Here is a 15,427-nt window from a genome sequence, read left to right as displayed (position 1 = left end):
AAGCTGTATGAGAAAGAAGTTATTCTGCCATATTCTGCATTGCAACTTTGTAATATGAGAAACAAAACACTGTAATAGAGTGACACACCAACAGTTCTGTAAGTTTTTATCAAGGCATCATTGAAGCTAAAAGCTAACATTTGTGTGCTAAAATGCTCACAGTGTTTATCTGTTTAGAGTGTTCACAACATTTGATAGCAGCTAATAAAAAGTGCTGCTGAGGTTGATGGGAATGCCATTATTTTTGCAGGCCTTTGGTGATAAAACCAATTCTGAGTTGATGATGGTGCTTGTTGAAAAGTCAGCTTTAACAGTTCAACCTCTAGAGACCATGAATTTCCACAGAAATGTCCTGGCAATCTATCCAGTAGTTGTGGAGATATTTCAGTTGTGACCACAGTGGTGAACAGAGAAGCAGAATGACAGACACAAAGCCATCGCTATCCCCAGAGCCATGCTGCTTCTGTGGCTTATGATAAAACCAAGTAGTGGATATCCAGTGCAGTACATTTGGGGGCATGAGCCAGTTATACTCTGTAGGGGACTACATTGACTATTTTTATATTCATAGAATTGTAGTATTTGCCTCACGCCACAGCGCAATTTGATCCATCTGAGTGAACATTGTTTGCTAACCTCAGTCCTACAGTCTGAATCCAGCCTGACCTGAATTTATGAGTCAGCTAGAGAAATTTAAAGCCGTGACCATCTTTGACAGTGATACAGGCTTGAAATACAAAATAAAATCTCATGTTGAGCAATATTCACGGAGTGTACAGTTTTGCCTTTGTTTAGAATTGACTTTGGAAGTGTACACTTTGTTATCTGTGACACTAATGTACAGGTCCAAGCAGTAATAAACAAGGCAAGATCGAAATGGTGATCACGGGAGAACTCTGGGGAATTTCTTGGGATATAGAAAGACTCAATTTTCTGCTTCACATGTGTTATCATTGCCTTGAATTGAATCTCATCTGGATGGAAAGGCTGAAGCACACATTCTCCACAATGTCAGTTTCACATGCATTCTTAATGAAGCAACTCCAGGTTGTACATCATGAGGAAACTACAGCGTAGGGTCCTGGCTCTGTGGTTGCAAACAACACTGGGAAAGAGCTGAATTTGAACGCATTTACTGATTGAACAGCCAGGGACCAAAGCAATAATATGACTGTATCACACCTGTTAGTCCTTATAGCATTACATGCACAAACTCTGTGTGCTTATATTTGTGAGCTCTGCCAGTTTCTGACCGCATGACTCTGGCTGCCAGTAGCACTATATCGCTGTGAAAAGGTCACTGTAGGTGCTGCAAAACATGCTCTGTTGCTCACCTAAACTTTTTCAATCTGGAGGTATGAGCCTGTCTTACAAAGAAAACACCCAACATTAACATAACCTTTACCTTTAAGGTCTTCTGTCATGACGGTAGGCAGTCTGAGTGAAAAGTGTTTGTTGGTTAATGTGTCCCTTTTGCTGACTTAGACGAGCGAAACAGATAAAGACAAGGGAAGGAACAGAAGGAACAGGTGCCAAAGAGGCAAAGGTAGCAGTTTCTGAAGAAGGAGCTGAGCTATTTCTGAGCTCTTGCGCTACTGTGAGAGGTACACTGACTATGTTAATGGTTACAAATTTTAAAACAAGGCTACAATGCACATACTACGATATAAGTGAAGACCATATTAAAATGTTGCATTGGTTATAATACAATAATATCTAATGGCAGAGAAGATTTCAAAATAAATCCAAGAGACAAAATACTTCATGAAGGCAACAAAGTAAAACAGATCTTTCCAGAGCCTCGAGGGCACTCGCTGCAAACATGCTGTCCCAGCCACTCTGTTTCAGCCAGGCCTTGAGAACAGACAGAAGACCTCTGCCCAGGGACCTCCAAGTACGTGCCTGTCTGTTACTAAAGGTCAGAGGTAGCAGAGATAAAGGCCAAGAGTCTTAAAGTAATCAGTAAAATCTTACATACAACATGGAGCATACTGTGAGCCAGTGTAAAGAGACTAAAACAGGCAATGTTTTGATGATCACTTTGATGGTCACAAGCACAATAGATAGAGGATGGTAGACAATAAAGCTTTATTACTGGATTAAAATGATATGTACAGTAACCAATACAACTAAAAGAGCTTCATCATATTTCAGCTCATTCTTTTGACTTTTAGAAACAGTAAAGTTCGCTCATGTAAAGTTACCATTCAGGCAAGCTAACTTCACTATTCTGGTTAACTGTCACAGTTCTCATCAGCCACATTTCCAGCTAAAGGAGGTGGCTGTTCTCATATAAAAACTTTGACAAACACAATGTTAGCAACTGGATGGTAAACACAGGAGCACTCAGCTACTAAATCAGAATCAGAATCAGAATTGTCTTTATTGAAATTGTAAGTGAAGCGGTTTCACATTACTAGGAATTTGTCTTAGTGATTGGTGCATACATAGAACGTAAGAAAGAGTAATATATAATAGTAGAATAAAATAGAATAAGGTAAAACAATCAGACATATCATCACCCTGTAAAATGATACAGCAAACTTGTTTCTGTTCATCCATGGATATACTGAAACCTTACATTTCTCTACATTTTACATTTAATGCTGTGATAGTACTGCGTAAGTTGGTAGATATGGGCAGGAAAACTACTTGGCTAGGATTAGGAAAAGATCACATTCTAATCTGACTGTAACATGATGCGTATTGTACAAATGTTGATAAGATACGTATGAAATGTAACCTTAAATATCTGTGGTTTGAAGACCCTTGCAATGCCAACTTTTTATTCTGGTGATTGGGCTGCTGTAGGTCTGCCATTAAATTATTACCACCCTCCCAATATTGAGTAGGGCCCATTTTTGCTGCCAAAACAGCCCTGGCCCATCAAAGCATGCACTCCACTAGAGTCAGCAACAATGTTTAGGTAGACAGTACATGTCTAAGTAACATCCACATGAAAGGCAGCAGCCAAGGCCCAATTTTAGGCACCTTTGGCAGTGGACACAGCCTGACTGCTCTGTATTTACGCAGGCCAATAAGCAACAAACTACAATGCACTCTGCGTTGTGAATTGGACAACATGGGCCAGCCTTCTCTCCCCACATACATCACTGAGCTTTGGCCACCAGTTTTCCTTCCGTGGCCCACTTTCTGACCACTGCAGAACCAGGAACATCCCACAAGAGCTGCAGTTCTGGAGATGTTCTGACCCAATCATCAAACCATCATAACATGGCTTTTGTCAAAGTTGCTCAAATCCTGATGCTTGACCATTTTTTTCTGTTTGCAACACATCAACTTCAAAGACAAAATGTTCACTTCCTCCCTGACGTATCCCACCCAGTGACAAGATAATCGTATTGTCATGGTTGATCGGTGTAAATCCAATATTCACTCTCTTTCAGTTCTGCTTTTGGTCTCCACCAACTCCTGAGGAAAATACACTTTCTGTCTAGCTGTTAAACACTATATTCACCTGCCTGATGCTGACTGTTTGCTACACTATGAGAGCAGTGAAAGTGAACCAAAATTGTACGAAAGCTGCAGGTCAGACAGCTAAACAATGAGATGCAATCTGCTAGAAAGCTCTCTAAAGGTGAGAGGAGCTGTAGCTTTGAATGTTCATCACTATGATTGACCCCTTCATTCCTTCATTTGCTTTTTTTTTATATTTTTGGTAAAAGCTGCACTAAAGCCATCTCTCTTCTCATAAATATATAGTCTGATTTAACACGGTGAAGTATGGTGAGACATATGCAATGACATAAGCCTCAGCATAAATCACATGTCTAGCCTTCTGCTTGATGATCATGCTTGTGATGCTTTGTCTGTATGTTTATGATATTTATGGCACAGGCTTGGGGCTACCATACTGTACAGTATGTTAATGTATTGTGTGTGGTGGTGGTGGTGGGGCTTTCTCAGTTGGACTTGAAGAGACAACACACATTCACAGTACAAGACTACTGCACTGTAAATAAACAGGTGCACACACAGAAAAAGATACACATAAACACACATAAGCCCACATTCACACACACATACACACACACAAACATGCACAGTACCAACTTCAGTCCCTGCAGGCTCAACCAAAAGACATTTATTTAATGTGAGCTGATGGCAGTCTCCATGCATGTACAACACTGTGTCCAGACTGAAGCCAGAGGGAGACAGAAAGACAAGGAGGAGAGGCAGGGGAGGTGGGGCTTTACACACTGAGGCCGAAGCGAATGGGAAAGCGAGAGTGATAGATAGTGAGGGCTGGAGAATCGCTGCAGGCGCTCTCGTAACGGTCTGAGGACATCAGTGAATCCGATGCTCACAGGCAGAACTGCAAGAGTACAGAACAGAGAAGTGAAAGAAAGGAAACGAGGGAGGAGAGGAGCGATGAAAGGCTGGGGAGGAAGAGGAGAGACCAAAAAAGCAGATAAACATGGAGTGAATGGGTATGGCAGATGGGTAGAGGTTAAAAGAAAGGAGAAAACCAGAGTAGGTGAGATTCAATGAATGGGTGGCTTTGAAGATGACAAAAAGAGAGAGAACACTAAGAAAATGATGAGGAGAAGTCAGGGGTGTCATAAGTGAATAAGCAGAGCAGGAAACAGGTCATCAGTGCATCAAACAAAAACTGCAAGCATCTCCATATGAGATAATGAGACCTTACACTGACTCCCCCACACACCAGCATCCACACAAACACACAAAACTGGCTACTCCATCTCTGGTTATGGTAGCGTAAGGTTAGCTGCACGTGTGCTGCCCTGAAGATGTTTTTCTTCCTGCTGACAGCATGTCAGGCTGTCTCATTAAAGGTAATTATGTCATGCAATATTCTATAATAATTGGCCACATGTGCTGCTTTTATAAAATGTTTGTTACTCAAAAAGTATTATATAATGCCCTTGTTAAGAAATGTACAGTTTACCAGCTGATATTTCTAATACTATAATAGGGCTTGAGCAGTTTAAAATAACAAGTGCATGGTGGTCCCACCTGAATGAGAAATCTAACCAGGAAAAAAAAGGAAATGAGAAAGTAAATGGGGTGTAAAAAGGTAAGTTTTTTTTAAGACTATGTCCACAATTTAACAGAGTAACAGTGTAGGACAACGCAGGACAAAATCACAATGAGCAGATGGGTTGAGATGAATGCCAGTTACATTCATTTTAGCCACATGCTGAGATTTATGACCTTCAAACCTCCAAACTGTGGGGTATAATCTATTCTTGTGTCATATGTTGCACCAGCTTGGCCAGAGAAATTTGTCATGGGCACATGATTAGGGGGCTGCCTATGCTAAGTGAACAGTTTTCATTGTAATGAATGGGCCTAGACGTTTGGAGGTGTTATTTCCTCTGGCAGGTGTAACCCTGGAGGGGATCGTGTGTTTGCATGTGTGTGTCTGAGTGTGTCTGTTTCAGCAGCTAATCTCACATACTAGTGGAACCATCCTCCTAATATTTTGCTAGCACATTTATGACAAGATGCTCGAGGATCTCCCAGAGTTGCAGTGCTTGACAACTTTAGAGAAGTCTGTTTTCTTGACTGCTGACTCATCACTCCTCTCACCAGGCTGCAAGCAATCTTTTGAAAATGGAAGTGTTTAGGAAAAGGCATATTGTCTCCTGTTCATTTCATTACTCTCATGCATTCACTCTGGATGCACAGCCTGCCCTGCGCTTCCTGTTCCACACGCACCCACCAGACACGCCTCACGGAGATCTGCACTCTTCTAGTTTATTGTTTAATACATTTACAAACCAGCATTAGTGACTACAAACTGACTTAAGGTATATATAAACACCTACAACTGTACCTCCCCTTCCCTTCCTGCTCCTGTTCAAACTGTCCTTACTGTTCATAATAATAAAAACAATTCCATTTCAATTATTCCCTTTGAATTTGTGCATATTTTTCAAAGGAAATTTATATTGTTCCTCCGTTGCATTAGACTCATCCTTCCCACATATAGGAGGAAAAGAGGCAGTGGTGGGTCTTCACTGCTTAAAACAAAAACTAAACAAAATCCTGATAAAGTGCATTAATGAGCATGCGCTAAACAAGCCATTGGACCATTTTTTAAATGAATATTAAAAAAAATACGGGTTTAAAAAAAAGTTTTCCAAACTCGAGGGAGCAGCATGTCCAGTTTCTGTGTGCATCATTCCTTTACTCATCACCCATAAAGCACATGAGGATGATCCCGAAATGACTGGAACCTCTCGAGGGTATAAACCCTGACGAAATTGACGGAATTGCGCAGAAGCAGCCAGTGGACAGGTGGCCGACTGTCATCATCACCGCACGCCGATAAGACAGGAAACACGTAGAGGACAAGATCGAGATGTGCGATATATAAACACAGCTGAGCGCAGAGAGAGAGGCGAGGGGCGCGCAATCCAAAGTGACTTTTGAGGCGACACACGACTCAAACACAAGGAGACAGACATCGGGTGTCTCTCCAGCGACAAGGAGAGAGAGAGAGAGAGAGAGAGAGAGAGAGAGAGAGAGAGAGAGAGAGAGAGAGAGAGAGCGCAGCACCAGCAGTCTGACAAAGCCACACTCCCTCGAAGTTTGACATCGCCAGCAGGCTACAGAGGCAGTCCTGCTCCGCCGCTGCCATGGAGCCTCGGAAGTGTATTGGATGTGTATTGATTGGAGTTTACCTGTGGGCGACGTTCTGCTGTCAAGGTGGGTCACTGATGGAGCCTTCAGTCTGTTTTGTGTCTGTCAAGAGGTGCGGAGACCAAACCAACAAGATGCAGTTTTTTTCTTTTCTAATGTTGTCAGTTGAAAATCCTTAACATAAACATTTGTCACAGGTATGAGAGCTGCAGTGACGGCACACTTCGGTTCAGTTAGAGCGCTACTAACTGCACCTCTGGCGAGACTGGAGATCACCTGTGGGCTATTCACAACTGCCCAAAGCCATGCTCGGGAGTTTCTCGTACAATAGATTATTTTGTTATCAATATTTTTCTCTTATAAAGCAAAACATGCATTAGAATATCCATTTATATTTATTCAAAGGAGAGTTCAAAGTCCATTTTGAATTGGACTTGATTTGTAACTTTGTGTTAGGCTACAATACGCGTAAAGGCTGTTGAATCCATTAAGGTCACCACAGTTCAATACATTTCTTTATTACTGAATTTGCAAGCGTGTAGCGTGTGTGTTCCTGGGTGTTTGTGTGTTCGTGCGCGTACGCGCTCGAGCCTTCCGTAATTGTCCGACAACATCTGGCCCAGAATAAGGAGGGCGTCCCGGCGATGATGCACAAAGTCCATTGGGGCCGCTCATCCCTTCAGTGTAATCTGCTGCTAAATGCGTGACTCCGGTGGACCAGAGCTGGAGCACCGTCAGAGGTGGTTAAATCTCTGTAATGTGTTTGAATCCTATATAGACCGAAACTTATTCTGCACATAAGCGGAGATGTTTTTCACAGTGTCCATGTTTTACTTAAGCAGTCATGTTTTACAAGTGGACTCTACTTTTTTTTTCTGTCTCACTGAAGTAGAAGAAGAGAAAAAATTGTGCCATCACACACCCTGAAAGATGTGAACAAGCAGTCTCAGAAATAAGTGAACTAAAGTATAATGCAAGTTTTGTTTTTTTGTTTTTTTTTTAATGGAGCTGGATCTGGTATCCTTTGTTACTTCCTGTATATACTCCAACGTAGGTCAGGACCAAAGACAGCAATTTTCTCACAGATTCAGGGACGTGTTCAGAACGTGGTCCTGTGGTGGCCATCCCTGAAATTGCCAAACCAAGTGGCACTCCATTATCCTTATTTGGCCTCATCCTTAGCTGTATTTGCCCAGTGAGAGGTGGACCATCAGTTTGAAGTATTTTAGGATTTTTTCTTTTTTTTTTTAGGTACAATTATTAGTTTTGTTTTTAGGACTGAGCGATTAAAAGATGGATGCTTTCTTTATACTGGTTTGAACCCACTCTTGTGTTGTGATTGGTAGGACTACATATCTTTGAAATATACATGTTGTAACTCACTTTGGATAATAACTTTAGCTAAATGAATGTAATGTAATGTGACAAAAAATGTAAACACAGAAATACAAGAAACTTTGAAACAGTGTAATGTTGGTAATTAAAGTAAATGAGAAATGGTAAATTAATGCTATTCTGATGTCTTTGTGTGCATGCACATGTCATGCCACCTCTGCAAGAATTATTGCCCCATTTGGGCTATCCCAAGTCTGGACATGCTCCTGCACATAGTCAGTCTCTCAGGTACAGATTGGGCACAAACATTTGATTTAAGACTACCATGCTATTAAAGGCAGGTCCTCTACATGTGTTGATCTGCATAATGCTCTTCAGTTTTACAGTGGATTTTTGTATATCATGTAGTGTTTGCTGCCTGGTAAACTAAATACATAATTATGGTGTAATGGCTACAATAGTAGTTCTTCCTATTGTTTAAGTCACAAAGTGGAGGACCTACATTACAGACACTGATGTGAGGGAGAAGGTAAACAAGAAATTTTAAGTAATAACATTTTTCAAAAAAGGAACAGAAGCAAAAACTAGGTGGCTGGGAATTCAGGTACAAAGAGTCCAAGCAAAGAATACTCCAAAAGGCAAAGCAAACACAGAACACAAGACCATCATCTCAGATGGATGATTCAGGGGCAGGAAAACAGGAGACCTTAGACGGACAGCCTGGGGGCAAAGCAGAAGCTGGGCAGGAGACTGCAGGCAGCTGACCTAGGAGCAGAGCAGGGGCCCCGTGGACAAGACAAAACTCCTCTGGAGGTCGGGTTGGAGGCCAACGTTAAAGGCTGCTCTGGAGGCTTACGACCTAACAGGCTGGTGACAATTTTGGAGATCAGAGCGGGAAATGGGCAACAGGGCTGACTGGAGACTGGTAACAAGACAGGAGGATTGGAGGCTGGTAACAGGGCAGCAGGACTGGAGGCCAGTGAAGGCTGGGCAATCAGAGACTGCTGGTGGATCATGGGGACCGGAATTTACTGGGCTGCAGAGCAGGAGGTGGATTGCTGGAGGTCTGACTGACTATTAGTGAAGATAGCTAACGGGATCTCTTGGAATTATGGTTGGTCTTGGGCAAGCAACTGAGGGCTTATAGAAAAGGTGGGCTGGGCTCCCAACTGAGGACGAGGAACGGATGTTCACTGGGCTGTCGACTGGGATCCAGGAGCATAGGTTAGCCAGGCTGCTGACTGGGAATCCTTTGATTTTGCCAACCTGTGGAAGCTCCTTGATTAGAAGAAACCTGATGACGCTGAGTGGTTTCTGGAGTGGTGTTTACGGGGTTCATGCTGTTGGTCAGTTCATACTGTTAAGAAGTCACAAAATGGCTTCTCCCACAGTGGGAGAAGGTAAACAAAAGAAACATTAATTAATAAATTTACTCAAAAAGGAACAGAAGTAAACAATGTGTCTAGACATTGCTCACTGAACATGTATTTATCTGAATTTGCAACTGGCTTGTCACAGGTGCCCTCAACAGTGCTTGATAATTGAAGTTTTTACTCTGAAACAAGCCTGGAAACTCTTTGCTATAATACACTGAATGTACACTATAAAGATGAGAGACAGATGAGCTTAAAACTTAGACTCTTACTTGTTGTAACTCTTCAAAAATTCTCTAAAAAGTGTTTCAGACAAGCAGACATCTGAAGTACCTTCTGCCAGTCTGTGTTTAGATGTAGCATTGAGTTTAAATGAAAAGTTTTTGCATGAAATGAGTGCCCTAATTGTTGTTTTTCCATTAACAAATGACATGATATATATAATATATAAGAGGTGTCTCAAAGTGGCAAGTGGCGTCCCGTTTGGTCCTGAGCAGGCATTGTTCAGTGTGTTTATCATTAAGTCAGCGTCTAGCTGGTGAATGCAGCTAGTTTGACACTGCAACTTTATTACGTGATAATGTGTGTCATGCTTAATATTTGAAAACAAATACATGCATACATGAATGAATGTCGAGCAAAGATGTTACAAGGAAATTTTGCGTAATGCTTGAGACTATTCTGCAGAATAGATCTATGTCTATGTGTACTCTTGGGTCAGAGGAAATGCTCCTTGAAATGTATTTGCGCAAGCTAACAAAGTGTTTGATATTCTTTGAGGAAAATAAGTTGACCAGGTCAGATCCTGTTTTACCATCTTCTTTGCTTCTCAGATTCTGCATTGATCTTGCACAGATATCTGTGAACCAGCTGCTTTAATGTGATTCGATTTTAAGTCCATCCAAGTCTCCTCAATGTTCAGAGTGCCTGAGGCTAATCAATACTTAATCTGTCTCTGTGGTGGGATAGTCCTTGTGAGTGTTGGCATGTTCTGGAGTTGAACTGTATCTAGCTACTGTTAACTTCCTTTGTCAGATTTCAGCTAAGACCCCAACAAGTACCTACAGGTGCCTTTCTGTAGGTACGCTTACTGCAACTCGAAAGAAGAAACATTCGAGTTTAACACTTCTAAAATGAACATGTTAACAATAAATGTTTTCGCCAGCAACTAGCCTTTGAAATAAGCTGAAATTATAAATGTATCTCTCATTTTTATTGCATTTGGTAAAATGATCATGGTTACAATGGTCTGCTGTGTCTTTTACATATTGCACATCATTTATTGCTATTTATTGTCTTGTGTCTGTAATCTTAATTGCCTCAGACTCCATTCTGGCAGTGTCCTGCTTTCCTTAAATGTCTGTCTTGCTGTGAAGTCAATATTGCTCCGAGCAGCAAGCTGTTGTGTCGCCTTCTGGCCCTTGAAAGCTCCAATATGGGGCACACTAAGATGGGAAAATCCCAGATTAGGATTTTGCCTGGGAGTGTACATTTTTGTATAGTGTCCAACAGCTGCTCTCTGCTCGACATGACTTGTGGAGAAGCAATGGGTGTACCATGTTTCGCTTTTGACGGTGGACTTTGCGAGACGTGTATGCTGTGGTCAGTCGAACAAAGTAGTTCATATGTGGTCTTATTTAATGTTGTTTGTATGTCAGTGTTTGTCTTCGTGTTTTAACATTCACTGGTTCTATCGTTCTCCCAGTGGCAGGTCACATAGTTAACTTGTCAGTGAACTGGTAGTTGCATTTTGGAAAACGTATACATTTCCTGTATGGTGTAGGGAATGTACAGCACGTATAGGTAAATAAGTAGTTATGCAATGTGTTACAGATCTACTTACTGATCTAATCTTCTTCAAACCTGTCTCTGCCTTTAATGAAGTGACATACGTAATTATTTGAGTATCTCTTTAAAGACATTCTCTGAGAATGTCCTGATAAAATTATGTGTGGGGAATGTGGGATATGATTGGGATTTATACCCGGGAATACTCCATGTCAAACCTGTGGCAGGTTTTGTTTCAATGATTTGTCACACCCATGAGTGTCATTGCCTGCGACAGGAGAAATGAGTACACCATGGACACCAAGTCTGTAAAAATCATTTTGAAAGCAGAGAGTACTTTCAAGGGTGAACGAGTCGTAAAGTGAATTGCCTTTGTGTCGACTACCGCGTCCTTCCAGCAATAAAAGAAACCCTTTTTATTCCTGTACAATATAACTGAGCTTTAATGATTGAGGATGGAATGAGGCCCCCAGTGGGCCCTCAAACAGAAATATGAGAGGCCACTAATGCGATGAGAGATATATATATATATATGGTAGGTATTTGAAATTGATAGATGCCTTCAGGCTCTATTAGAGCTGTGTGTGTGCATTGGTGTGGTCATCGTATCTATTGAGGTTGTAGATCATGTAGGAAATCATTGAGTGCTGGTTTTGTTGCTGAAAATTGAAAAACAAACAACTGCAATGTGAGTGAGAGAGGATGGAAGTGGAATGGAAACTGAAATGTATGTAATAAGCAAATACTGAGTAATCATATTCTGTAAACTGTGTATCATCTTCAACCAGTAGCCAAATATTGCAATATTAGTACAAAAGACTGTGATGACATGTCACTATATTAATAACTCCCTCAATTTCAAACACAGTGCATCAGTGTTCCTATTGCCCAACCGGGTAAATAAGCACGGCAAAGTTGAACAAAGGTGAAATCTTAGCTGCAGGTCGGCCACAGCTGGCCAGAAGATCACATCAAGACAGGAAATGAATGCTTGAATTCATTCGTTATTATTCATTTCAAGTGAATGGGAAATGGAGTGAAAATTTGCCAGACAAAAGTGTTGTGACCTTACCTCATGTCTTCTGTTTCAACCCCACAAGCAGACTTTTGCAACTGGAATGCAAATGGTGACGCTTTGTGTGTGCCTTTGACTTAAGTTTAGCGACTCTGAAATCTGTTCCTGAATATGATAGAAAAATACAACTTCTTTGTGTGTGTGTGTGTGTGTGTGTTGCACTGAAGCTGCACCAATTACTCAGTAAATTAGCAGACAGAAAATGAACCATTTCAGTAATTTTTCAAATAAAATTATTAAATATTTGATGGTAACATTCTTGATTGTGACATTTCTGCTATTTGTGCTCGTCCTACAGTTTAGTAAATTGAATATTTTTGAGTTTATGTGTTTGATGAATGAAACAATACATTTAATGACATGGCCTCTCTGACACCACGATGGATGGAACTGTTGTTCTGATGTTTCATAGACCACATAATAATTGATTAAAAACAATTATAATAATAAGGGTGAGTTGCAGCTGTAATATGCAGACTTGCCAGTCACTGCCCTCCCTGAAACAAAACAGCATGTTGTTGTTTTAAAAATTCAAGTGAATTCAGTGACACTGACATTTGGTCTGTTGTCCCTTTTAGCCACAAATGTCTCTAAGTGGAGGAAGAAAAATGTTTTTGACATGATAACCTCTTTAAACCATTTGCACCAAATAAAACATGCAGTGTCCACCATCACTTCTAGCATCTGACCTCTCGTCAACTGAAAATGTTCAATTTCCAACCACAGTCTTCTCACTATCCTCCTTTTGAAAAATTAGGATAAAATTAAGATTAATAATACATTTTTTAAAAAAGTATAATAGTAATTGATCCCCAGAGGGGAAAGTCAAATGTCAGAGCATCACAGGGACTGGTAGGGGTAGGAAACAGATAAGGAGCGACTGAAAGGATGAAAAATAAATTAAATAAGAAATAGGCCAAAGACATTCAGAAGCTAAACACACCACAGTTATATTTGAGTATGCAACACTACAGGCCATATTGCCTCATTAAGAGTTAATGATGATGAGTCAGGGATGTTTTTCTAAATCAACCTGGTGTTTCAACCATCCTCTCAGATTACTGCTAAAATAACGAAATGAAGATGACATAAGGACTGTAAGCGAATACTGAAAATAGATACACTGAATACTGAAAAAGTGAGTTATCATTGAAATGAGAGAATCAATAAATTTTGAGTACACAGGATTTTTTTTATTGATTGAACCATTAGCGCGCACACACACACACACTTGCAAATGCAAACACATCACAAGACTCAAAGGAGAGATGGTGCAAAAGCAAGAGTGGGAGAGTGCAGACAGACTGCAGAAACTGCCCTCAGGGCTGCACAACATAATGAGACAGTAATCCGGTCTTCCTTAAAACCCCTGTGACCTCCTTTAACGTGACAGGTCCCACTGTCTGCCAAGTACAGTACACTGGGCTGGTAAACTGATGTCGAACAAGAGATGAGCTATCTGCTGTTATCCTTGTAACAGCGCTTTTTATTTTCTTTTCCTTCATGAGAACAATGGCTTTGAGGCCGAGCTTTTTCTTCATACATTTCAATGAATCATTTAATCATATGTCCATCTGTCTGGCCCTCCACACACGCATCCTTTCATTCATGGGCTATCACGCAACATAATGAAATGTGTAACACAGTAGCAAAGAGAGGTGAGGTTTGTATGGTGCTGATCAATAATGAGGTAATACAGAAAGTGCTTTGCGTAAAACACATGGTGACTGACTTGCATTTCTCTTGTCCGTCAATAATGGTATAAATAATTTAGCAATAAAGTCTCAGGACGCAAGACCAGTCTTGTTTTAAATTTTTCTAAAATCATTTCAGCCTCAGTTCAAGCCACAATTATAAGAATAAGACCTCCTTCAGTAACTTGATGAATAAGTTCCAGCCAGTTATGAGTGATTGCATCTATGCTGCAGGACATGCAAAACGTTAATTTATTTTAAATCTTAGAGACATGTCACATCAATTTGGCAAAAAGAAAGAAGAAAAAAGAAAAATAAGCTCAGTCTAACAACATGAAAAAGTGTTAATTAATACACACAATATGCATTCCAGCTCAACCAGATTAAAATCTGCTCAGTTTAATTTTCTTCCCAGACTAATGCTGCCACCAGCAAGTGTTTTGTGTTTTTAAAAGAAGTCTTTAAAGAGTAACTTAAACATCAGGCAGAACAGCAATGTTTGCCTGTCACTTTCATCATTTTCAGTCTCATCACTTCAATTTGTGCAGCGTAGTGCCATCCATTGTACCAGTTAGCAGCTCAGTCTGTCCAAAGACATTTTGTAAGACATGTGTCTCTGTCTTCCCTTCTGGGACTTACCGATAAAATGCAAGCGCTGGTCAATGCTGGCATTGAATTCACCCCCAAGTCACTGTCATCTTCCTCCACTCCAACCAAGCACATTTTGGAGAGAGAGAGAGAGAGAGAGAGAGAGAGAGAGAGAGAGAGAGAGAGAGAGAGAGAGAGAGCAGCTCTTTCCTTCTTGGCCTGAGAAGGTCACCAAAAGTTTGTGTCATCAGTAAGACTTTTCCCTTTGTCACTGCATCTTAGTCATTTAAACTTTGGACTATTTACTCATGTGTTTTTCTATTTTCTATTTAATTTAATTTTGTTTGATTTAAAAAAAAATCCTATTTATGTGTTGTTGTTGTTGTTTTTTTATTATATTGTGTATATAATATGTGTATCCATACTGGCAGAGCATGTTTCTCTGTGTGAAGCTTAGAAATCAAATTGTTCAGAACATACTGTACTTGAATGTACCATCCTCTGACTCATGGGCAGCGGGAACAGAATGTTACTATTTACAGGAAAAGAAGAAAAAAATGTTGAAAACAGATACATCTGGTATTTGTTTATCAGTTAATGGAAACACTCAGGTAGGACACGAGGGAACTGACTTAATTTAATAGATTATTATAAATTAACTGCAGTATATCCCTGGTCACCACCCCTTCACACATATGTTCATTTTTGCAGTGGCTCTGTGACAGGCCACTTTACGGTTCAGCTCAGCTCTGCTCAGCATGTTTTTGCTCGACTCGCTTCACTCCAGCAACTCGCAGTGCTTTTGCCGGCTGCCGCTCTCACCCATTATACAGATTTACTGTCACACCAAGATTTAGGAGTGTCCCATCTGACACATGCCAACACCCTCACACCCACACACACATCGAGCTGTCTTTGTTTATTTTTGCTTCATTAGTTAATTA

General features: G+C 40.6%; 1 protein-coding gene across 1 annotated transcript in view; it reads left to right on the top strand.

The window, feature by feature from the left end:
- The first annotated feature begins 6,510 nt into the window (after positions 1-6,510).
- chrna8 (cholinergic receptor, nicotinic, alpha 8) overlaps positions 6,511-15,427 on the top strand; it is a 37,736-nt gene continuing 28,819 nt past the window's right edge. The window contains exon 1 of the mRNA XM_046403857.1: positions 6,511-6,696. Coding sequence (XP_046259813.1) covers positions 6,627-6,696 — 70 coding nt within the window. The 5' untranslated portion in view covers positions 6,511-6,626. The remainder of the gene's footprint in view (positions 6,697-15,427) is intronic.

The sequence above is a fragment of the Scatophagus argus genome, chromosome 2 (assembly GCF_020382885.2).
Source record: "Scatophagus argus isolate fScaArg1 chromosome 2, fScaArg1.pri, whole genome shotgun sequence".
NCBI lineage: Eukaryota > Metazoa > Chordata > Actinopteri > Scatophagidae > Scatophagus > Scatophagus argus.
Note: the sequence above shows the minus strand (reverse complement) of the source record. Positions and strands in the feature narration are given on the sequence as shown.